This window comes from Harpia harpyja, chromosome 11 (genome assembly GCF_026419915.1).
Source record: "Harpia harpyja isolate bHarHar1 chromosome 11, bHarHar1 primary haplotype, whole genome shotgun sequence".
Taxonomy (NCBI): Eukaryota; Metazoa; Chordata; class Aves; order Accipitriformes; family Accipitridae; genus Harpia; species Harpia harpyja.
The window spans coordinates 26,158,995-26,184,547 of record NC_068950.1 but is presented as its reverse complement, the minus strand read 5'-3'; the positions used below and the strand labels follow the sequence as shown (position 1 = coordinate 26,184,547).

At 40.6% G+C, this 25,553-nt stretch overlaps 1 protein-coding gene across 1 annotated transcript in view; it reads left to right on the top strand.

Annotated features, from left to right (window-relative positions):
* The first annotated feature begins 639 nt into the window (after window positions 1–639).
* Window positions 640–25,553, top strand: part of SLC44A3 (solute carrier family 44 member 3) — a 41,197-nt gene continuing 16,283 nt past the window's right edge. Inside the window, exons 1-11 of the mRNA XM_052801244.1 lie at window positions 640–765; window positions 1,198–1,305; window positions 3,823–3,965; window positions 4,548–4,684; window positions 6,042–6,135; window positions 7,636–7,805; window positions 8,359–8,448; window positions 9,126–9,250; window positions 10,830–11,016; window positions 19,110–19,275; window positions 25,322–25,478. Coding sequence (XP_052657204.1) covers window positions 739–765; window positions 1,198–1,305; window positions 3,823–3,965; window positions 4,548–4,684; window positions 6,042–6,135; window positions 7,636–7,805; window positions 8,359–8,448; window positions 9,126–9,250; window positions 10,830–11,016; window positions 19,110–19,275; window positions 25,322–25,478 — 1,404 coding nt within the window. The 5' untranslated portion in view covers window positions 640–738. The remainder of the gene's footprint in view (window positions 766–1,197; window positions 1,306–3,822; window positions 3,966–4,547; window positions 4,685–6,041; window positions 6,136–7,635; window positions 7,806–8,358; window positions 8,449–9,125; window positions 9,251–10,829; window positions 11,017–19,109; window positions 19,276–25,321; window positions 25,479–25,553) is intronic.

The window sequence follows — 25,553 nt, the reverse complement described above, 5'->3', positions numbered from 1 at the left end:
GTATCGGCATCAGCCGGCTTCACGCAAGGAAACGGCCCGCGTTTTGTACTGGCGATCGCAAATCCACCGTAAATCAGCCAATCAAGGGTGAAAAGTGCCCCTCCCACGCTGGCCAGAGCCCGTTTGCCAGCTTGCGCTGCGAACGACCTGCAGGCTTCCCCCGGCCCTCTCCCCGGGCGCTGCCCCGCGGCGTGCCCCGTCCCCCGGGAGCGGGGGGGGCCGCCAGCCGCCCGGGGGTCCGGCCCGTCGCCGCACCGCGGGAGACAGCTGTCCCCGAGCGCTGCCGGCCCCAGCCGAAGCGGCCCACCCGGCCCTCCAGGGAGACTGATCAATTGTGCGAGCGTAGGGCAGGCGAGCTCCGCCCGCGCCCCCGCGGAGCGCCTGCCGTGCCCCGGCCCGCCGGCGCTTCGGCTGCGGGCCGAGAAATGCCGCTTCCTCCCGCGAAGGCAGCTGCCCGGCGGGACCGCGGCCCGCCCGCCGCGCGGCTCCGGGAGGAGCCGTCGGGACGGGGCTGGCGGTGCCCAGCCGCAGCGGCCGGAGGAGCCAGCCCCCGCCCGCCCGCCGCGCTGCCCCCGGCCGGCCCCGGCCCCGGCCCCGCGGCGCGCACGGCGGGCGCCGCTGCCGTGCCCTAGCGAGCGCCGCCCCGCCACGGCCGCCGAGCCGGCTGCGCCCCAGGCCCGCCTGCCGCCCCCGCAGCAGCCCGGCGGCGAGGCCCGGCCCGGTCCGGCGGGCGGGAGCATGGAGCGGCGCGGGCGCCGGCAGCAGGTGAGCGCCGGGCCGGAGCGGCGCCCGGGGCAGCGGCGGAGGTGGGGGGGGGGGGGCGCGGACAGAAGGTTGGCGGTGCGGAGGTGGGGGGGGCGCGGACAGAAGGTTGGCGGTGCGGAGGTGGGGGGGGGGGGGGGCGCGGACAGAAGGTTGGCGGTGCGGCGGGGGCCAGGCCTGCCCCGCGCGGTGCGGGGCTGCGGGCGGGGGCGGGCTGGCAGCCCACCTCGCTACGGGCGAGCTGCGCGGCTGTTGCGGGCAGGGAGCTACCGGGGGTCTGGCGTTTTAAGTGCAAGGTTGTTGTGCTCTTTTCAGAACTCTCAGCCGTTTGAAACTTGATTGTTTTAATTTCACGGGGAGTTTGGGGGTTTGGGTTTGTTTTTTTGTTTTGTTTTTTTTTTTTTTTTTTTCTTGTCTGTCTTTGTTTCGTTTTAGGATTCTGGAGATAGTGTTCCTGAACTCAGGGAATGGAGACCAGTCATCTACAGAAAGTGCACAGACACTCTCTGGTTGCTCCTCTTCTTTCTTTTCTGGGCTGGTTTGGTAAGCATGTTTTTTTTTTTCTGGAAGAAAAATCAGATCCAGAGTTAATGGGGTTCTGCACAGGGGTATACTAAATCTAAACTGAAATTACCACGGGCACAGGTGTTGGGGTCCCAGGATTGCACTGGGACAGAACTGACCTTTGTGGCAGCACAGTGCTTTATTGCAGTGTCTGTTACGCAGAATTCTAAGTTCTGCCTGTATGCTTTAGATGCCATGTATACACAGGGCTGGGTTATTTAGAGTTCACTTTTTTTGTAAATTACTCCAGGATCTGACTGGGCTCTTATTTCTACTTACCTCGTTCCCTGTAGTCTTGTCACCTTGCAACACGTCTGTCTGATGTTATATCAAGTCACTATCTGTCCTGTGCTTAGAACAGCGTGCAAGATTTTGGGAACAGGCTTTGTCTTTCTTAAGTATGAATGTTTTTTTCATGATATATGTCTGAGGCTGCTCAGGATTCTAGTGAATACACCATTAATCAGTTTTCAATTCCAAATAACTCTCTTAATGGAAGCTAATGCAGAAGAATACCTACACATTTTGAATACTGCATAAGAGGAAGCCAAACTTTGTGAACAGGACAGGTTTTTTTACATGCTGCCTTCTGCCTAGTGCTTTGATCAGTGGAGGGAATGCTGAAAATTAAACCTGTCAAATGGTGAGGACTTAGGATTTTTGTTTGTTTTCTCTCATTGTTTTTATTGCTCGGTTTCTGTGAAATAGCTTATTGCATATATGTATTGGTTTTCTTTTGTTTGATCTTAAGAGATTAAAAAATTTTTGGTGACACTGATTTTTTTCACATAGTGGAAAAAAATTGAAACCACATTAATAACTCTGTGGAAATGCATATCACTGGCATGTATAGACACACCCCGCCAGCAGTCATACAGCCATCTATTACTTAATAGTTATGGCTTGTATTCAGCATTCTGCACTTTAAAAAAAAAAAAAAAAAAATCACATGTACACAGTATTTGCCATACGTCCATCTTTGGAAGGAATGCCAGAATTTTTCTGAAAGCATGTTTCAGGTTACAATGCCAGCTCACTTCTCCTTTTTCTTCTGAGAACAATTTAATTATTAACAAATACTTGCTATGTAAATAAACTGGATCTGAAAATATTTTGTTATTGTAACAAATATCACCTCCACAAGTAGTATGTCAGCTTTAATTGTGGAGTGTCTACAAAAATCTCCATATTGAGGTGGCATTAACACACAGTCATAACTTAAAAAAAAGATATTTAACTAAGTCTGCAGACATATAAGCAAAAATGTGACTACACTGGAGACTAAGGAAGCACATACTTACACGTTTGTTTATGAGGCTCAGTTTTTACCCAGGTCCCATCTTTAGTGACAGGTATTAAAAGTAGAATAACAAAGGCTCTAAACCTTAAGAAAGCAAGCAGTTGTGCTGGATCTGGTATGTGTAGTCTGTCTCCGGCATAGCTCATATTCAACAATATCCATGCAAAGTAGTAGTGGTTAATGTGGGACTGAGAAGTCTTGCTGCTGCCAGCAGTTGGCGCATAGCCATGGAACTTAGTGTTATTGTCCTTGGTGTGTGCGAAATGTGGTTTACACCCCATGGGACAGAGAAGATGATTGTGTCACTGAGTTCTTCAATAACTGGAGTACTGTAAATAAGCCTTTGGGTAAAGTAGTGCTTAGGACTTCACCAGCTTCCCATAAGAAAAACTGCTGCTTCTTAGCACTTGGAAAGGTTCTTTTCAAGGGGCATTTTGGCCCTCATGGGGTACATAAGCAGGGTTTAAGCTGCATTCCTAGGCAAGGTGTCTTACATTGACTGAGGGTTGCTGCTTGTTGGCCAACGGAGGTGCTCAGCTGCCCCTGGGGTTTACAGGGAGCTGATCTACCAGGGCTTTGATCCAACAGCAGAGCATCTAAAACATCCGGGCAGTGTCACCTAAGTCCACAGTGTGGTGCTCTCCAGGTTTTTCACATGTGCTAAAGATTGCATCTTCCTGAAATTTCAGGTAACCTGCATTCTAGTTACACTTCATGTGTTTAGAATACACCTCTGATTAAATTCACGAGCAGCTGCAAGGGCTCAGCATTTCAGGAGATAATATTGCCCAGGTGTGTTTTGAAGGGCACCCTGAAAAAGGAGCAGCAGTGAGCACATGTGAAAAATTACCATTTGGATGACCTTGCCTAGTGACACACATGAACTTTGGTAGAGGCAGTGTTTATAGCACCTTACTACTGCTTTCCTATTATTTTAATCAGGACCCCCATCTTTCTTCTCCTGTGATACTCTGCTTAATTTATATACTTTCAACAGTAGATGAAGGAAAGCTCTAAGGAGGCAATAGTGCTGAACTTGTGCATATGACTTGCTCCAACCTTGTGCAGAGGGGTGAATTTTAGATTTAACTCTTTGCATCCACAAGACAAAAATGCATGGGTTAAAAGGAGTATTTATTGAATGGGAAGGAAAAGCTCTCGTAGCATGATTTCACATTAAAAAAATATTTTAACAGATGTTTATAACTGGCTATGCTGTGATGGCTGGTGCCGCAGAAAGGCTTGTGCTTGGATATGACAGCTTCGGGAACATATGTGGTAGGAAGAACACTCCTGTAAAAGGGGCACCCCTTTCTGGACAGGACATGACTAATAAAAAGTAAGTACATCAGATAATGTCTAAATAAATCAAATGTTTGAGAACTTAATAAGGTGTACATCTTCTAGTTGTCAGTCATATACATATGTGTATATACACATGCTTATACTGAAAGGCAAAAAAAAGTGTGAGAATGGTGCGTGAAACTAAAAAGTTAAGATAGAATTTGAAAATGTGCTACGTTGTTATGCTTTATGCTGGCTTCTTCTTAAACAGGACCTTAAAAAGGACTTCAGCCAAGCCAGCAGTCATTCTATATGGCAAGTCCTTGTACTTAAGGAAGTTGCATGTTGAAGTTCCCAGTCATTCTGTCGACTCCCATGAACTAGTCCTTGTAGAATGGCACCCACCTTGGCAGCTTCTGATCCCATTTAAGAACATAAAATGAAGCATAAAAATGTAGCATATTCTCAAATTGCTTCTTAAGTTCTGACTTCAAACTCCATTTTTTTTCCATTATATGTGGACAAAAGTTTCATTTGCTCTGTAGCGCTTTAAAAAGATGGAAAGAAGGCTCAGAATTTAAACAGATAAAAAACAGAAAGCTTGTTTTTTGAAAAGAGGATCTTTTTTTCTTTCTAGGTATGTGTTCTTTCTGAATTCATGCAGCCTGGAAATGCAAAGCCTCAAAATCAGTTCACTTTCCTTGTGCGTGTCTAGTTGTCCACAAGAGCAACTCAACTCTTTGGAAGACCTCCAGAGTTTTGCAAGGAATAATGGTGTGCAACAGGGAATATGAGTATCTTAGTGTATCTGTAGAACAGTTGAGCAGCTTTCACTTTGTTATTCTTATGTTTGCTACGCTAGGGAGTCATTTCTTACCATTAATTTCCTGAGCAGTCCATGGCAACAGAAAATAAAATGTCCTGTTTCTGCTTTATTTCAAAGCCATAGTTTCTAGAAATGTTACAGCTCTCTTGTGCCAATTCAAAAGTTGTTGATTAATTCCTGCACAATGCTGAGATTATGCAGCAGAAAACTGGCTGCTGCGAATGAACTAGCGTAGTTTGGTGGGGGTGCCAGTAGGTGAAGAGAGCTCATATGCTATTTCAGAAACTTGTCCAATTGGTTCTTTTAAATTTAATTAAAACTATGGTGGAATTATTAATCCTGGAGATACACAAGTGGTTTTATCCCTTTAGATATCAGATCCCGAAGTTTGCTATTCCACCTAGAAATTTTTTATTTATTCTGCTGTTCAAGATGAATATGATGTCAGAAGTAGCTATTGTGCAAAAGAGGCAGCTCCAGTTCGTTCATGTCCAATGTGTAAATAAAATAACCTGTAGCCTAACACTTATTCCACAGAGTATGGGTAAACTGCAGACCATATGAATACTAGTGGCTGTTTTTATTGGAGGTCAGAATTCCATTCTTTTTTGTTTTGTTTGGCAAGAATTGCTATTTAAATTGACAACATTTGTTTTAATTTCATTTTGGGGTAGTTTGCCATCATTTAGTATGTACAGAAAGCTGTAAACACCTGTGATATTATACAAGTATTTTCAGTGTAACTGAATATAATTGCATGAAATTCCATCTACATGCTAAAACTGCTTGCATGTTTATCTCGAGGGAGAGGGCAGTATTGCATTTCGAATGGCTTGAATGTATCCAGCCTTTCTTTCCCAGAAGCATTATATAATGGAGCAGAGTATTATTAGCAGAGTACCTGGTAATATTTAGCCTAGAGCCCAGAAAATATTAAGTTTCTGGATAGATATATATTCTGTTCTAAATCATGAGGGGCCTAGTTCTATTGTAGCTTCTGTCATGTCAGGTTTTTCTGCTATCTTAATGAGTAAGTTTAGAGCTGAAGTATTGCACTGTGGAACAAATAGTGTGCCTGCCCTCCAGAAAGATCAGTAAATGGTAATTATAGTTAAGTGTAGAAGGCAAAAGATCAAAAGATTCCACAGAGGTTGCTTTAGGTTTACCCAATTAACTAATTTGTTATTTACATTCCCACTGGAATATCAGGGATGAATATGGCCTGCTAAGGGATCAAAGCAGAAGTGTAAACAAAGCTTAACCGATACTAACGAATATCAAGTTACCTTTTTTTTTTCTTCTTAGGTTCTTGTCTTTGCGTTTACAACCTGAACATTTCCAGTTACACGCTAAATCCAAAGGCAGCTGAGCTGTGTCCCACACTGCCAGTTCCACCAAGGTAAGAACTACTGGGTACTTTACAACACCCTTGAGTCCAAACAGCTTCTTAAGGATTGTTACTTCCTTACATTTTGTATTTGACTTGATGCTTTACAGTCAGAATGGTTTTGCTTTGTTTGTTTATTTTTGTATGTGTATCCTTATGAGTTCTTGTGTGTGCCTGTGAACACGCCAGTGTCCTGTCCCACAGGAAGAACAAGGACTGCATTCCCTCCATTCCTCTACCCTTTAGCGATTTTTCCTCTCCAAATCAGGAGAAAAGCACTCCATAAGAGGAGTGACTTCTCTCCTGCACAGACTTTTGTGCTTTCCCTCAATGCCAAGGAAGAGGAGCTGTGGTCTTGGGCCTTGCTTATTATCCTGAACCCAGAAATTTCCATCAGAATCATTTCATAGCCAGCTGGCTTGAAGCACAGGTCGGGGGGTGGCACCGTCTTTAACATTTGGCATTTGTGAGTCAAAATCCTTAAACCCATGATTTTAAATTCAACTGCGTCATGAAAATACAGCAAAGAATTGCAATCTCCATATTTACAGAGCTAAGTCATCTGCTCTGAACAAGAGAAAATAGAGGAAAAAAGCAAATGGAAGAGAGCAGGAGACACATAAAAACACTACATACAGTGGATCAAAGGCAGGCATGTAAATTGATTTAGAAATATAGCATGTTTTACTTCTTTGACTTTTTAGGCTTTTTTCTGTTTGGCAAGGAACTCAGCAAAGTTATTCATCTTGCACAGTAATACTTCATAGCAGAAGCAAAGCTAGTCAGGGAAGTTTTTAACTGTTGATGAACAAACCTCTCCTTTTTAGGTATGAATATGTCTTTGACAGTATTGCCAAAGTGGGACAATAAATATATTCAAGAAGCTTGGCTGGGAGTGCCAAATAATTTCGTATGTAAATATTTGGTGGTGTTAATTGTACCTTACAGACATTGTTTTGATGTGGCTTTTAGAATGCTTGAATAGCATAAAAACAATGCAAAGTGTTTGTGGTCTGGAATTATCTACAACAACATAGCTTACAGCTATGTTGATGTGAGTTTAGGTTTTACATAAACACATGGGAGCAAAGCAGGTGAAGCCAGACTGGAGTGGGAATAGGAGCTACATGCTGATGGTGATTGAGATAGTAGTTCATTTTTTTTCCCCCAGGTTGATCTTGAATGGATGTTCTGGTACAGCGATACAGGCATGATGCTGCTAGGAGTTTTATTTTGCAGATGAAACGTAAAACTACCATTTGTAACAGACCACTCCCATGCCCAGTGCCCTATTGTGTCAGACTCCATGTGCAAGGTCTCCTCCCGGGGAAGGGAGGATGCCTGCCAGGTTACAGATCAGCCTGGCCGGCTGTGGCTGCAAAACTGTGTTGAGGATGCGGGTAGGGTACTGCAGAGGGATTGAAAGAGAATGGTGGAATGGATCTCTGTGGATTTGAAACTGTTTGTCCAGTAATTAATATTTCTTTACCGTCTTTGTTTTTAACCTTCCAGTAAATCTTTTCCATTATTTAATCGATGTGTTCCACAAAATCCTGAATGCTATTCCAAATATGCATCTGTCTTAATAAGTATGGTTAATGAAATGGATGTTTTTCACCGAATTCTGAGTGCAATATTGGCAGGAAGAGATACTGTGATAGGACTGAGTGTCCTTGCACTAGGTAAGGTTATAAATAAAAAGTGAATAATGATATTCAATTAAAATGTGAGGTTTCAAATGTTTCTATTAACTTTACCTTTTTAATTAAAAAGTGATCTTTTTCATATTTCTGGGCAGAGTTGTTTTTAAGAAAGAGTGATTGTGTTTTATCAGGAGGCATTTAATACAGCTCTATAAAATACCAGATCCTGTGTTCCTTGATATGATCATATACCTCATTTCAGGGGACTCTTAAGATATCGTTAATGGGGAAAAAAAATGGCATCAGCATGAACATTTAAACTTAAATTTTATACAAAATATTATTCAAAAGCTAATAATTCCCAGGGTAAAATATTTCAGTTACGAGTTCATTATTAGTAAGTTACAGGTAACTGTGTGTTTTAAATTTTGAAAAGGTTGCCAGCTTTACTAAATGCTGTTGCTTTTGAGACCACTGTTTAAAAATAGAAGCCCAAATTCTGTAAAAACCTTGAATTTATATTCAAAGTAAATAAGAGTTAAGTTAAATGGGTTGTAACTGTCATAATAAACTTACTTTGTGTATTTTTCAGCCTTTTCTTTTATACTGGTTTTAGCCTTCAGATTCATTCGGACACTTCTGGTCCATACTTTGATTGCACTGGTTGTATTTGGGTTGTTATGTAAGTATATTTACCTTTTAGCATATGCTTAGTTAAATGGATCATCTCACTGAACTGAAGGAGAGGCAGCTGAACAAACAGCTATCCTTTTTCCCCATGGCCATCCTCAGTAACCTTAAGCTTACCACAGCCATTTCCAAGCGGAGCCCTGCTTGCCTTTTGATGCCAAGGTCTGGCTGTGCTGTTCCAGCTGCTGAGCGTTGGGACGATGATGATTTTTTTTTTTTTTTTTATAGATGCCTGGAAACAGCATTTCTTTTGGCAGATGAACGCAGTTATGAAAATGCTACTGTTTCAAAGAAAGTTCAGTGGAGTTTTACATGGCCTGCTTTAGAAAGGGAGAACTATAGGAATGTGTCCAGCTAAAGCTTGCCATTCCATGAAAGTTAGCTTCGTATCTCCTCCATGAGATTACATGCCTGAGCTTTAGAATAACTGCAAGAAAACCAAACGTTCTGCTGCGGTTTTACCTCAGACGAACAGACCATTATGGGAATTTTCTCTGTGGTCGCTGATACTGTGCCTCGCTGCTATGCGACAGTATTCCTGAGCTGAGCTTGGGTTAGGCGGAAGGGCAGGAGACCCAGGAGGGAGGCCAGGCAGACGGCAGCCTGCCACGGCTGTGTGCCGCAGCCTGGGGAGCGCGGCCCGCGTTCACGCTGCTCTTGTTTGCTCAGTTGTCTCAGGTGTTCTCTGGTGGCTCTATTATGACTACAGGAACGATCCCAGCACTGAATTGGAAACAGAAAAGGAAAATGTAAAGTTTCTACTTGGATATGCTATCTTCTCAACAATAGTTACCGTAAGTAGCATTCTACCCTAAGCAATGGCAGAGGCTGTAACTTGAAAACTTGAACTACAGTGGTTCTGCCACAGTAAATATAATTCCTCGTTCCTTTCAAATTTGCAAATGAGAATCAATTATAAGATCTGCTTACACTCGTTTAAATAGTTTTATATCTTCATTGTGAAATTTGTTTGTCAGCACAAGGCTCTGCCACACTTCAAACCTGTACAAACGGTGTTAGCGTTGGTGGTGTAGAAATGCAAGAACTGTGTTCCATCACCGTTCTTCTCTGCATCAGCTAACTGGAGAATCATGTCGAGTGAACAGATGGGCACTGGCTTGATATGAACGTGAGATCTGTGGATTCAGCCTACCCTACCAGTAGGAGAAAGGGGTGGAATTTCTTTTAGACAATGGAAGGGGTAGTGAAGCACAGGCAGCAGCATCTAGGCCTTCAAGTTATGGGGTTAAATTCTGCTTTTCTTTTGCTGACCTTGTTTTCCAACAGAAAATCTGAGTGTGGCTCACAACTTTTAAAGTGATTTTTTTTCACTCTGCTGTTGCAATGTTAAAGGAGTCATTGCTCAATGTGAGTGTACGGACAATTTGTACTTCATAAGACATTTGTCAAAATTATTGTTCTTCTGTTTTCTTAAAGCAGAGTAGGATCCATAAACTGGAGTTCACCAGATATAAACAGTCTGACAGTTTACAGTGACAAATATAAATGTGTCACAGATCAGATTTTTTTCATGTCCTCTGTAAGTTATGACCTTTTTACTTCTGTTGATGCTGACGGGGTAAGAAAAGTTTCCTTTGTATGCATGTGTTCCAGTACAACTGACTATCTTTTGCAGAACTGTGGGAACATCCACTGCTGCAGGTTATGCTTCTCTTCAGACCTGGTGGCTGTTTTCTAGAGCAGGCAAGAAAACTAGTGAAGCAACTGCCACTGGCTGCATTTATTATTTTATAGACTCCAACCTCTCTTTTAGTTGCTGTTCAGTTCCTTGTCATATACAAAGAACCGGGGACATTGTGAGGTTTTTGACTCAGGGTTTTGTTGTTGTTGTTTTTACTTTCTGAAAAAAAAAAAAGATTTAAATGAGGTTTAATTTTATGTCTGCTTTGCTTCCATACATACACAGCTCCCAAATTAGTTTGGTTGTGCTACTGTCCTTTCTGCAGAAAAGGACTGGTCCTCCTAGTGAACAGTAGCGAGCTGACCTGAGTAGGAAGAAAGTTTAAATGTTCATGACATACAGGGTATGTGAAAGCAACGTATGGTGTGTAACGTGCGTTTGTGTTTGCTGTAAAGCAAACCAGACTGTTTCCATTAGGTGAATTACAGTTTTATGTATCCTATTTTGTTTTAAAAAAACAGTAGTAAAGATTTCAGAAAACCAGATTTTAATCTACAGGCTCTTTGAGAATATAAGCAGTGTCTCAGAAAGTTTTCCAGTGCGCAGTAAATTTGTGTAGAATGCCTTCCTGTCATGTCTCTCTGGAATCTGTACCCCCTGATTCCACATTTGACAGCTCTGATACTTAAGGACAAAACCCCAACAATTTGTCTTTTTATTTCCTGTAACAGGTTGTTCTCCTTTCCCTTATACTTGTACTAAGAAAGAGGCTTCAGTTCACTGTACAGCTCTTTCGAATTGTTGGTAAAATCATTGGCAGAATTCCTTTGCTCCTGTTCCAACCACTCTGGACCTTTCTGATTCTCATTGTGTTCTGGGTATTTTGGGTTGCTGTACTGCTTAGCTTAGGAACTGCAGGTAAGTATATGCTTTCCATGTTTTTGGATGAATGCTATCTGTTTCCTAAGTTCAGTTCTTAAATATGGGTCCTCCTGGTGTTAGTGTACAAAATGTGGGCTAGCACTGTTACACAGCTGTGTTACTCTTTCATTTTTTTGTTTATTTTTTTTTCCCCCACTTGTTGGAGTCTTCAACATTGCAATAGTTCTGTGAGTCATAGCACTACAGGAGAGAGATTTTTGCTCCTATATGTGGACTTCAGTTTTGTTCTTTCTCGATTATTTAATTTGTGATTAGATTGTGGTAGATACAGTATATGTTTGATGTATTTAAGTGAAGAAAGTAACAGGAGGGAAGAGACAGCTTTTAGTGCAGTTGTTATGAAATGAGAATGTTCATCTCCTCTGATGACAAACAATGTCCAATTGTCATGGATGCAGAACATTGTTTCTGAGCAGTAGTTCAGTGAGAACTGCTATCATTATTTAGACTGGTACAACAGTATTTGGATTAATCCAGTGGTTCTTGCAGTTGTAGGGGAGGTGCTCTGTAGAAATAGTTGATCACCAAGAAAGATCTGCGAGAACAGATTTTGGGTATGGAAGTGGCATTACTGAGGGACCTACCACTGTAAGATCTGTCACTGATTGAATGGGGGTAATTTGGGTACTGTCCCTTGGCCCAGCATCACGCCATCCAAGGGAAGGGGAGGTAGGTCGTCTGTGCAACATCACCCAAAGAAGGGAAGCTAAACTCTGCGTAGCTCTGGGAATAACTCCTCATGCAGACATCAGCCTTTGTACATAGGAAGTATTATGATTTGAAGGTGGTTGGTTTTTTTAGTTTGTTTTGGGTTTTTTTTTAATTTTAAATTTCTAAAGCCACAACAAGGAGTCAGTTGTTATCCTTTGGGTTGGAGCTGATGCAGAATTGATGCGGGTAGAGGCAGTTGTTTGTCATTCCCATATTTACGTACAGGTTTTCTCTTTTCTGAAACTTGGCAGTGCTTTCTGTGTGGAAAAACAAATGCAGCCTAACTCTTCAAATGCTTATGTGTTACCATTTTATCTTGTGTTTCCACCACCCCTTGAGACAGTGGCTGCAGTAACTCCTCTGTACAGGCTTACAGATCCCTGCTAGGCCAGAAAAGCCTCCAACCTTTCTGTAGCTGAGCCCATTTGGCAAAACTGGCAGTATTCCCCACCTCCATGGGTCAGGTACCTCACTCGTCTTCCATCACAGCTGCTTCCATCTCAGCCTCACCCTGTTAATTCTGGCTCTGTACAAGACCCACTTCGCTTGAACATGAGAATCTGTCTGTCTGGGTCCATGCTGGCATTGCAAATCACTCGCCCATTGCTTAGGCTAGACTAGGACCTGTTTCCCTCCAGCTTTCATTGGAGAGTCATGCAGGTTTGCAAGGGTCTCCCTGTTTCTGCTGCCTTTCCCCCACTAGCTCACATCTGTTAGAACTTGTCTGACTTGTTCTGGCTGATAACCTGCTTCTCCTGCAAAAGGATCAGACCTAGCAAGGCCGAATGTCCAACCCGCTGTCCTGTTTTGAGTTGTTCCTGGCTGGCTAAATAGTCAAGCAGATTCACTTTGCTTTAGGTGTCATGCATGTTCCTTCTCCACACTCCTCTGGGTTGGATTTTCCCTTTTCAGAGACAGCATTACATGCTAGACACAGCTTTGTCTGGTTGTTAGCTTTTCTGCAAAATCGTCATCCCATTTATGCACGTATCAGCCAGGCAGCAGTAGTTTTCAAACTGGCCTTGTGGGGTAGCTTATTACTGGTTCAGACCAGTCCTTTATAGAAAGGAGCATCTCCTGAGCTATCAACCAACTGTTCATTTCATGCACCTGCTTGGATCAGATGCAATTTAAGATAAAACATTAACTACAGTAAATCTAGTAGCAGGTAAATAAAATTAATTATAACACACAGATTTGCTAAATATATAATTAACAATAACTATCAGAGGAGATACTACATCCTTGATGTTAAGCTGAGCTGACCCGTCACCCGCAGGAAAATTCATTGGTATTCTTAATGTGCACACATAAGGATGTGAAGCCTGCCCTTGTTAAATCTAATTTTAGAAAATGCCAGGTGAGTCTGTTGTATTCAAGAGCTTTTTGGAAACACAGCAATCATTAGAAGGGTAGAAATATTTTAGCTCATATGACAGACACAGCTTGATGGTAAGTATGGGATGGGGAACTAGTCAGGTATTTCCTGGATGCTTTTACAGACTTTGCGGGAAAGTAGTGACTTGCACATTACATCTGAAAGCAAATTCCAAATGTATTCACAGGGAAATAAAACCCAATGAAAACTGCCTTTGAGAGGCTTTTTATGCTTTTTCCGTGTTGTGCCATTTTCCTTCAGAAGTTATATTCTCTATTTCCTGCTAGACATTTCCATTCAAATTTTTTTTCTTTTCCTGTGCTTGGAGAGTAGGATTCAAACAGTTTATGACCTGCTGTTACATTCATAGTGCAGCACGCATCTCCCGACTCAAAGGTATTTTATTTTTTGTCTTCTCCCTAGTATAGTAGGAATCCTGATGTTTCTAGCAAGTGATACAAACAGTACAGTACACAAGGCAGCATAATCTTGCCGCACAGTAGAGCGATGTTAAAGTTTCTAGGACACTCTCAGTTTTGAAAGAATTGACTTTCTGCAGATTCAACATAAGAAGGGAAGGTCATTTCCAGGCACTTAACTGTCAATATGTTGCTCATATGAGTAATCTAGTAAAACATATGTTTTGACTGAGATCTTTTGCCAGGATATTTTTAGTGTGGATGTCAATCCTTGTAAGATTTTTCTGTCAACAGTTAGCATGTTAATATTTAAAAGAGAATGTGCATTTGATAAATAATCCAAACCAATTCTAAGTTACAGCCTGTGCACGAATGCAGATAGAAAAATGCCACTCTACATATTTGATTATTTTTCTGGTTAAAACTCGATTCTATTAATTTTATCCTTTGTATTTGTAACTATTCTTTTTATTATGCTGTCTGTGTTAAATGGTGGCTGTTGTTGCCCAACAGGTGTAAACTGAGTTCTTAGCAAAGTCCAGGGGCTGAGGTGTTTATGTAAATAACATGTAAATGACCTGCACCAGTGTCAGTGCCCGCTAGGTGCTGATCAAGTAGTGTGAGAAAGTTTCTTCTGAATCGGTTCAGTTGTTTACAGCTGCTCTGATTACAGAGTAACTTCTCCTGAGAGGAGTTCGAAGACAACAAAGGCAATTTTAGCCTTTTAACGCTCTGAGGAGGTCGTGAAGGATTGTTTTATCCAGCTCTCAAGTTGAGGAGATTTGTCGAGGTGACAGAGGAGGTCGGTGTCAGCAAGAAGTATGATAGTTGTTTGGATTTCCAGTCCATACTCTACCTCAGATTTGTTTTGTAGTTCAAAACTTGGACAAACGAACAGTAGACTAGATTTGGTATTCAGAATATTCCTTTAGATTGTATTTCAAATTTTCAACCCAAATATGAGTCCTCTGAAATGCTGCCTGTTAAAGCAGCTCACAGTAAGGTAGCTCACTGGGGGTCGTTTTGGTCTTCTAGGATAACTAGTACTTACACATCCTGTAAAAATAAATACATATAGTACTGTATGGTTAATAATGCACCGGCAGAACAGCTTTGTATTTTCTCCTAGTTTTCTACAATCACCCTGTAAATGGAAGACATTTCTTTTGATTTTTGAGTTTTGGGGCCTTTTTGCAAGAGCTGAGAGTACTTCTCTGAAGATCTCCCAAGATAGGCTCTCTTTGAGCAATTTGTTTTCTCTGTTGACAGACAGTTGCCTCTCCAGGGTTCAGTTTGTAAAATACAGGTGGTGGTTTTCTTGGTTTTGACACTTTGACTTTTTATTCTCACAAATATATTTTCTGGGGCTATGCAGACTATATTTAAATGCAAATATAACAAGAAAGGTGAAAAAATGAAATGATTACAGAGACACTAGTCTTTTGTCTAATAGAGAGATCGGCAAGTGAAATTGGCTTGCTGCTGTGCTGCACCTGTTCTTAACATTTTCCTTGAATCTTCACTAGTTATATACTATTGATAGCATCTCCACATCTTACAGCTCTGGAGCACTTGATCCTCACTTCAGCTGTGGTGCACCTGATCATTATGTGACCACACAGGCACCTTATTTACATCCCCTCCAAAAGTTAGTGTTACTCTGAGAAAAGACTTAACTTCTTGGAAGCTATAGAAGACTATAGCCCGCACTTGGAAAGGTACTTATGCACATGACTAACTTGAAGCACGTGGATAATCCTATTAAAATCAGTGGGACTACTTAGGCATTCTAAGGTAGGCACCTGCTTAAGTACCTTGGTAATTCAGAATCTGTAAGAGCAGCAGAGACTGAGTTCCAGACCTAGAAAACTAGGAGAAATGCCAAGACTCCACAAGACTTGAGACAGCACAAACAGTGGCACCAGTTAGGGCCATTAGCTGGCTAGGAATGGAATTCAGCTGTGCTTTGGAAAAGCTGATATGTTTTAGGGTTATTGAGTCTTATTGTTTGAGAATTTGTGTGGCATTTCGCTGCAGAGCTGAAGTGGCCATATGGCACAGCAAAGCATGTCTTTCAACTTGCCAGCATGCGGGAGCTGTGAAGTCCACATGGCATAAATACTATGCATGTATTGTAGGATGAGAAGGCGGTGTGAGATTTTCCTGTAATGAAGGTGCATCCTACAGGCAAGTGAGCAATAAAACTGCCACATAAAGCTGTGCAGTAGCAAAACCAGCAACAAAAATCTATTTCCTGCAGGGTCCTTGACATTCCAACTAGTCAGCTAGCTTAGCTGTAAATACCACTACCTGGAAAGCCCTAAATAAAATAGCACAGTAAATTCTGTTGCAGGAAACATGAAGATTCAGTGTATGATGCCAGAACCTTTCCTCACTTAGCAATGGGAAGGACACATCATATTTTCATGTTAGCAGGAACTGATAAACAGGCTCTCGGTATTTTCTGGTCAGTGGTTCTTTGTTTCTGATAGGGAAATTGCTGGACTAGACTTCTCAGGAATTTTCATCCCTTACAACAGCCTACTGCTCCAGGCATCAGCAGAACCTTGCAGCAGCTGTTGCCGAGTAACAGCATCTCACGTGAGTCTGAAAGTACCAAAATGTAGCTAGCGATACTGCATGTGCACACTGACTTCTGTATCACTGGATTGCTGTGCTGACTGACACAATGGCACAGCACGGGGCTGCAGAGTCAGATGGAGAAACTCTTCTGAATTCTGCTGCAAACACTTGTGCCTGTTTGCATTGTTAACATTTTTTTGAAGTATTTGCAGCAGATCAACATTTGTACTGATCAGAGGTTTTCAGATTTCATGATTCAGCTCTAGGGACTTCAGTTCTTTATTGACTTCTTAATGTTATCACTAAGAGTGTATAGTATACCAGCAAAATTCATGATTATGTAGTTGGAGAAAAATATTCTGTTGACAAATTAAACCATATTTCAAGGCTTTGTTGGGAAAGTTTAGCTTCTGTGAACAGATAGATCACAGTGGAGTGATGAGGGAAATGGCATATACTTTTCTCAACAGGGTATCCAGGATAGCTTTGAAGTTTATCTGTGCTACTAAGACTGATATATGAAAAACAGCATTGCATGTAATTCTGTTGACAAAATTATGCATGCACAGTAGGCCCAGTCAGACACAGATGTTTACATTGGTAAACAGATTTCTGTGAAGTAACAAAAACAGTTTACCATACCTAGACAGCAAAGCGATCAATGGTGAGCTCACAGGTGGATGTGCCTGAATTCTGTGCAGCAGAGCACAGCGCTGTGCACATGTACATGTGTAAGGTTGGCCAGGAAAGGCAAAGCTATTTCTGTGGTTATTGCAGGTGATTATTTCAGTAGGCTGGTAGAAAGCAAACAGAATTAGTTTACCATACATACATTTGTCAGTCTTCGTGACAAAAATACAGAAGCAAAGCCTGAAATGTGCTTTTTTTGGAAAAGAAATGTTCAGGTGGTTTGTATGGTGGAAAATGTGCTTAATTCTCCTACCAAGTGGCATAATGTCTTTGCATAAAAATGGGGAGGTAGGAGACCTTCTTGTATTTCATTGACCTATCGTTTGCATAAGTTCCCTTAGTAAGGGCTGTTAGGCTATGGTTAATGAGCATATTTGGGTAGTTGTGTGCGCTGTGGGAAAACAGCAGTGTAGAGCCTCTGGAAGAAGTAAGGGCAGTGAAAAATCCTTGAGTTCAGAATGGTATAGCATATAGCTTATTTTAATGTACCTATCTATCCTCAAAAATTCCCCTTAAAAAAACCCCAAACAAGCAGCTTTTGCATCCAAACTTAAAACCAGGAAGGCACAGGATGGGGATGAATGGCTGAGAGTTCGTGAGAAGAGATCTTAGTGGTAGCTTTTTCATACCACCAAGTATCTTGCATTTCACAGGCTTAAAATACATTTGAATATAATGGAAGCAACAATATTTCTGTGAATGAGCAACAGTACAGCACTGCAAAGAGCTTGCCTGTTTAGCTAAAAATAACCCTTCAGAAAATAAAATATCTAGAACATATGTCTGCGTTTATGCACCCTTGTAGCATTTTTTTGATCCTTTCAAAGCGCTTGAAAATAATTTTGTAATGCTACTATGGGGGAGGTAAATACTTTTCATAATTTACAGACAAATGGACCTTGGTTCTAAGGACTTATAAAGCTTGTCTAAACCTGATGGTATTCCTGAAAACAAACCTTTATTGTTTCTACTCTTAGCTATTCTTGAGTATGAACTCTGTGGCTATAGAAAAATAAGACAGAAATAAGTGAACCATTTCATAGATAGCTTTGTATCTGTCGTAGTTTTGAACTTCAAAGTGGTGGGCTGTCCTGTGGGAGAACATAGAATCATTTAGGTTGGAAAAGACCTTTAAGATCATTGAGTCCAACTGTAAACCTAACACTGCCAAGTCCACTGAATGAATACATGAAGTATTAAAGCTTAAGTTATAATGCTGTTCTAGCAGTAATAGATAATTCTATGTCTCACTTTGTTATTTCTTTCATGGAGTTCGAATAAGAAAATACTCACCTCCAGAGATCATTTTATACTGTGAACCTGTTTATCTTTAAGGTTAATAGACTTAAGGCTTGGTAAACTGAAAGTACAGCAGGTGGTGGACCTAGAGACCTTTCACTAGGAACAAATGTCCCGATGCCATTATCCCCTGACTAGACTTCAGAGTCAAGCGGCATAAATAGGATTGCATAGAAAGGTCTGATTCGTAAGTTATCTGAGTTACGCCCACCTTTTGTGAAAAGCCCTCTATTGAATATGGAATAAATTCTTCGTTATTAAGAGAAGAGGAGGCAATTTTTTTAGCTTGAATGAGCAAATTTGTCAATGTTCCTGAATATAGTAGTAACATTGGAGCATATACTACCATATAGATCTCTGCTTTTTTTTTTTTGAAGAGGCTGCCTTTATGTGCCTGTTTTTTGTACAAAGATGGCAAAGTATAGAGAACAGAAAACTAGTTGCCGTGATTCTAATTAGTAATAGTAATTAAAATAATAATTTTGTTTTGTTGCAATGGTACATTATACATCCTTAATGTTTTTCTGCAGTCTTTGTCTTTTGCTTCTTACAGAAAAAATCTAAAGCATTTTGTAACTATGAGTTTATTTCAAATTTGAATGAAGAAAATTAAGATTTCATTTACTTCTGAACCATTTGATTACTCAAATCTTGAGGAATGTTTTCTCTGAAATCTTTACTAATTCATAGCTATCTTCTTGACTTTATTGGTAGCTGTGTCTCAATCGCAATTTAAACCCAAGCTTTTGCTTTTTGTAAGATTTTAATTTTCAAAATTCTGTTTGAATTACAGAATTTTGGCTGACTTTGTTAGAATGGATAAAATTCAGTAACACCTGAATTTATTTTTTTAATAATTTTATTGAAGAAAAGTTAAGAAAAAGAGTACAGAAGCACTTAGATGTTTTGGGAGTTTTGGGGGGTTTGGGGTTTTTTTTTTTCCTTGTCTGGTATGTTATAATAATACAGTGGTGTAATGTCAACTCCAGGTACTGCACAGACTACTTCAGGAGGACAAGTAGAATACAGAGCTCTGTCTGGAATTTGCTACATGGCATGGTATCATTTTGTTGGCCTTATCTGGACTAGTGAATTCATTCTTGCCTGTCAGGAAATGACAATTGCTGGGGCAGTGGTTACCTGTTACTTCAACAGGTAAGTGCAGCATTAACCCTGTATAGTTTTGGGGATTTTTCCAGCATTTACTTTCAATCTTTTTCTAGCCAAAATAGTCTCAAATAGACTGTAATTTATGTCAACATCTTGGAATCCAATTTAATATAAAATAATGTTGCTTGTTGCAAGATCTTGACTAAGATTTTACAATGTGTATGATATTAATGTGACTCACCCCTACCGCTGGAGTTACCAGGCCAAACTGAGCCTTGATGCAAGCCAGTAGAGCTCAGGTGACTGGTGAAATTGTCATTCGGAAGGCACAGGCTGCATCTGACCCTTTCGCAAGAGCCTGCATTAGCTCCAAATGGAGATGCAATATATAGCTCCTTGGTAATTTCATGTAGTCATAGGCAGTTTGGCCTCTTCCTAAGTGTTCATCCCTGCTCTGGGTTTCCATTTGTTCTGCCTGCATAAATGCCTAGTCTGCTACTCTTTTTTTCATTCTGTGCAGATATTTTCAGTTAATTGTAAGTGCTTTAACACTGCTCTTAAGAATTTAGAGATGTGTAAACAAACTTCCTTGAATTTTACATTGCCCTGAGATGTAAATGTGGAAGAAATGAGGAAAAATCTCTACTTTTCATGATTTATACTGTTTTTTAGACTTGCAATATTGTAAAATGAAATTAAATTGGTTTCATGCACTGGAGTGGTGCTATCCTGTCATTGCAGGGGGAGATTTAAATCTCACAATAAATTGTTGAGGTTTTTGACAACGAAGAGAGTAGCATCCTGAAAATGTTTTTCCTCATAAGTATTTTATGAGCGCTCTCGCCCTCATTGCTCTGTTCTTCTATGCCCATAATGAGATTTTCTGATCTGTGAAAAAGTCTGGCATTTTAAGGCATTTCTTCATTTTGTATCAGAGGAATATGGTGATAATCTCAATTTTTGTGAAAACTAGCCCTTGAGGAAGGTGATGTGAGAGCGAGTCGAGTAGCCTGGCAGGAGAGGGCCTGGGGACCCTGCAGCACTGGCTGCAGCCGCCCGGGACTATCGGGCTTGGGTGGCTGGGAAGGGAGAGACTTTGGGCTTCTCCAAAACCTAGGTAGCAATTTTCTGCTTATGGTCTCTAGAATGTATCCCTAGATGTTTCAGTTGCTGATAGAAAGGCCTCCTGCTGAAAGGTTTCCAAATAGTCTGTTCCCCTCTGCCCAGCAGAGACAGCAGCACAAGCCCCACTTGCAGGAGCGACAGTGGCTCTGCTCCAGCCAAAGCAGCAAAGCTAGAAGACCTGGTAACAGCCAGTGCCCGCCATTGTTTTAAGCGATGTTCATCTCCTCCAAAAAGCCAAGGCAGGGCAGTGTTTAACAGGTGTATCAGGAGCCTGTCTCTGCTAGGATTCTCTATGCAGCCAACAGCCATGCCACTGAGCTGGTGCTAGTGAAAGAGCAGACAAAACCTAAAATGCTGCTTTTTAAAGGTTGACTTCTGTAGAATGACGCAGTCTCACGCTACTATTTTACACGCCACGATAGGATCTGAAAAGGGAGGAGCTCGTGTTTCTTACGTCATCTCCTTTTTCCTATTGAAGCTCTAAACACAAGTAACTAGCATGGCTGTGGTTCTGTGGGCAATGGGCTGCTCTTTTCTTCTAAGAAAATCTATGGACCTCGAGCTTTAGCAATTGATTCAGCTTGAGCAGCTGAGTGCTGGGGCACTAAGTGTGCATTTAAATAGGCTTGCTTGAGAAAGCACAGGGAAGAAATGCAGTTTCACTGACTTACTGGGTAGTGCACCGCAGTGTGTTTTGGTACGACACACCATCTAAATGCCCAGGGCAAAGACACTGTCCATATCTTCATCACACAGAGCAGGGAAGCACCTGTAGAAACTGCTGTGATGACATTTACTGCTCTGTTAGGGTCTTCCGCTTTCCAGCTATTTTTTACTGCTGCAGGAACTGGCCACAGAATACAGAAGGTTCCTGCACTCAGTTGTATTGAAATCATTTTGTACATCTACTGTCAAGCTCTCCTCTTGCTTGCCAGGTGGCGTGTACTGTGTTGAGAGAGTTGTGCCTGGAAGGGGAAATGCAATTTTTCTGCTGCGGTGATCCCTCTTCCTGGCCTTTAAGGCTGTCAGCACAGATCTGCAGAGACGCAGAGCAGTGCAGGAATGGGGAGGGGATGGTTAGCTGCAAGAGCAGTCGCACCATCAAGGGCAAGGATTATCTCACGCTGTTCCAGCAATTCTGAGCTTGTCTGCTGTGTATTTTTAATGTATTCCCTGGGGCAGCATCATAAAGGCATGTCACAAGAGTTTGTTTATGATACCTCACAGAGAGGCTTTCTTCTTTGCTTGTAAGTGCTCTGAGGAAATGGCACGGCCTTTCCCTGCGGAAATCTCCTTCCACAGCACACGCAGCCATGTGCTGCATGGCCAACAGCCACGGTGGAGTTGCAAATGGGGAGGTCATTTTAGCTGGATTAGCTTTACAGGTGACATGTTTGACCTGTAATACCACCACTGAAAATGGATTTTGCCTTCTTTTATTTCAGATGAAACATGAATACATGAAAGATTTTTTTAATTTAATACAATAAATAGAACTTTTTTGCTTAAAGATTACTTTTTATGACTTGTGAAAAGGGCTCAGTCTTTTAAAAAAACCTTCTTTGTTACTATTGCTGTTGTATTTTCATCTTGGTGTGCTTAGGTGTTACGTGCGTATTTACCTTTTCAGTGAGATGAGGCTTCTCCCCTCTCTGGGATTAAAGGATGTCCGTGTCACAGGCATTGCCGTCCTGTCCATGTTTGAGCTTATTCAGTAACTCCAATGCATGTATGTCACTGCAGAGGGTTGAAATTAAGGAAGTATATAAGCATTTTCAGGATTGGGGTTTTCCACCTGACTCTAAGGTGTTCAGCACCACAACTTCCAATAGATTCAGTGAGAGGTGAAATACATATATCTCCCAGCATGTCAAAAATCCAGGTTTATGGATTTGCACCGAAGTCATTGAGAGATGAACTAGGACAAATTTTTTAAAGGATTCTTCTTCCCTTTTCAAATACATCTGCAATATTTAAGAGCATCCTTTGCCCTACTTACATACTTGACCTAACCCATGTAAAAGCCATCAGCATGTGTGTAGTCAGACCTGTCCCTTGTGGCTTTGAGAGCAGGTAAAAGGGCAGTTGGAAGTACAGTCTGTGTGTTCTCTGCTAGTCTGATAATGTCTCTTTTATTACAGATCTTGTAATTTATTGTATTTGTTTAAAACCTGAGATTTATATTTACTTGAGGAATACATGATTCATTCCTTAATGTTTCTAAAGTATTTTACGCTAAATCTCTTTTTAGGCAGTTTTTGAAACAGATGAGGCAGGATTGAAGAAAACTGTAAGCACAGCTCTGAAAACAAGGACAGGCTTTTAAAGAAATGCTTCCCCCCCCCACCCCTTTCAAATGTCTACATCTTTTGGGTGTGTCAAGATTAATTTTTTTTCTTCACACAAAAAAAGTGTTTTTAAAATGAAAGCTGAGATGTATGGATGATCATTTGATTCAAGGAACTCGGTGCTAAGAAAGATATCTAGTCTCACAGAGCTCACAAGAAAATAAAGACAATTGGCAGCACTGAAGAAAGAAAATTATTAGAAGATCATGTGGTATAGAGCACAGGTTCACAGGGTTTTGGAATAGTAGTGTTCTATGTAAATCAAACAATCCTGTGGTAACATAAAACAGGGATTCCAAAGAGGAAAAGCAAGCTGTGGCCCTACTCAGTCTAGTTACGAGTTCTATCAGGCAGAGTTGTGTTTTTCCCGATACCTTGTGTGCATGCAGTGGAGTCTACGTGCACAGAATTCACTGCACAGTATGAACTGCCTACAAAACTTCATGCGTATGGCTGACTGTATGCTTGTACTAAAGTCATTTCAGGATTGCAGCCATATAATGTACAAAGCTGGGTGAAACTTCATCCTTAAGGGTAATTGGGTATAGGTGGATGATGGAGCCAATCTTGAGCTTGTTTGGAGTCACAAGCATCACCTGTTGTTGTGTTTAGCTAGCTGTTTTCCTATGTTTCCTACCCTGAGCCACAATTACAAGGAAAATGTTTTGTTCTTTTTCTAATCTGTTTGGAAGCAAAGCAAGAAACCTTGTCAGACCCTGTTCTTGTGTGAATTCCTTTGCTAAGAAAAGAAGTTGTGGAAAAGCATCCGAATGTGTAGAAATTTATCTAAACTGAACTTTGAACTTTGACATTCCTGCTTGTTAATCAGTTTAAAATATCAAAACCCTGCTTCATTTTTCTCTTTAGTAGCAAGTAAGTTATTAACACAAGAGTAAACTTCGTCCTTTCTGTATGTCTCATCCTTGGATAACATTTAACTTGCAGAAACTTAATCTTTCGTATGCTGAGATCTGACTGAGGCTGTCATATGTAAGGTAGCGTACGAGGGAAGAGGAGACACTGGTACTACATAGATAGAATAACTCATCTATATTGCGATGTATGTGTTTCTAACACAGAAACTTCATGACTTAAAAAAAAAAAAAACCAACAAACCTGCCTTATTCAGTATAAAATTCCACTATCCCCCAAGCTGTTCCCCTAGTTGTAAGACCAAAAATAATAAATGCAGCAACTGCTTTGCTGGAATTTCCTATTTAAAATAATGTGGTATTTTCACATATTTAAATACAACTTCTCGGCTGTAGAGTATTTAGTGTTTTGAATGAACTGCAGTGATACCTTCAGGATTCTTGCAGAACTGTGATACCTACCTTGATATAGTGTGTATGATTTAAATCCTTACCAAAGTGAGGATTTAATAAAAATATATTTGTGGAGCTTTTTAGCCCCAACCAGTCACTCTTTTATGACTGCCTTTTTTTTAGTTTCTTGTGCAAACTGTTAATTTTTCAAGATAACAGAGGTTTTGAAGGAATCACTTATGAAAATAGGAATCTTATTTGTGGTACGAGGTCTGATGTCTACTTAACTGCTTAGTCAAACTGCTGCTGGTTCTGTTGCCTAAGTAAATTTTTCAGGCTTGGGCCAATTGCTTAAGAGTTGCTTTATAGAAGGGCTATTTATGACTATTGATCAGTGGGTTTTTTTAATCCTCTGAACCATTTTTTAAAGGTATTTATAGTGTTAATCTAATTGATTTTTTTTTTTTACAGCATTTGAAGAGGGGTGGGGGAGTGGCTTTAAGTTAATTTCCTGGGTTTTATATAAATTCTTGAGAGGTGTGTCATATTACTCCCTGTAAATGATTGACATTAAACTGACCTTTATAAAGGAACCAAGAAAATAAAACTTGTATTTAGGCCAATTTTTTGTCCTTACTTTTTGATTTTGGGAAACACATTATTTCTCCAAAAAATTACAGGTTAGTGTGCAGTAGAATTACAAGGTTTTTAGACCAAATTGTAATTCTAAACATATAGTATGATATTCCTTTTTTGTGTATTCCATTTTAAAACAAATCCTGCTCAATGAAAAAAAAAAAAAAGTATTATCTGAACAAATTTTAACACAAAATTTTACCAAATTGCAACAATAAAAGTAGATAGTAGATCTCAATTTCAAATGTGAAAGCTTGTGATATTTTTTCTAGTTTTAATTTTATCACTAAAGCAGAAATAGAGAGTTCATTCCATCAGGCTAAAATCTTGCAGAAACAACAGTCAAATAAAAGATTGCAGAGAATAAGAGAAGTGACAGAAACTGGAGAGAGGTATTCAAGGGAGTATTCTCAGATGTTCACTTACTTCTGGTATTTTCCATTTGTAGGTTTTTTCTAGATATTTTTCCATTACTGAATACATCAAAACTGTCATTGCTTAAGAATTAAACTAATCCAATAAAAGTTATAAGCTTGGCCATTTTCCTTTGGACTAAGGTGAACATTCAGATGAAGTCAGTAGGAAAACTGGAGTTGTTCAAGTGGGAAAGGAGATACCAGTTTAATTCTTTAAATTTCCAAATACTCAAAAGATACAATGTATATCTTCTTAAATAAGTTTCTAAAACATTTTTAAATTGTTTGTTTTTCTTTCTAGAAATAAAAATAGCCCACCACCTCACCCAGTCCTGTCTTCCATATCAGTTCTTTTTTGCTATCATCTAGGAACTGCTGTAAAAGGCGCGTTTCTAGTCACAATACTGAGAATACCAAGGATTGTTCTTTTGTACCTTTATAATATCCTAAAACAAAAGGTAGGTATATACTTCTGTGACACTATAAAAATAGTAGTTAAAAGGTGAGATTAATGAAAAAAAAAGTGAAGAATA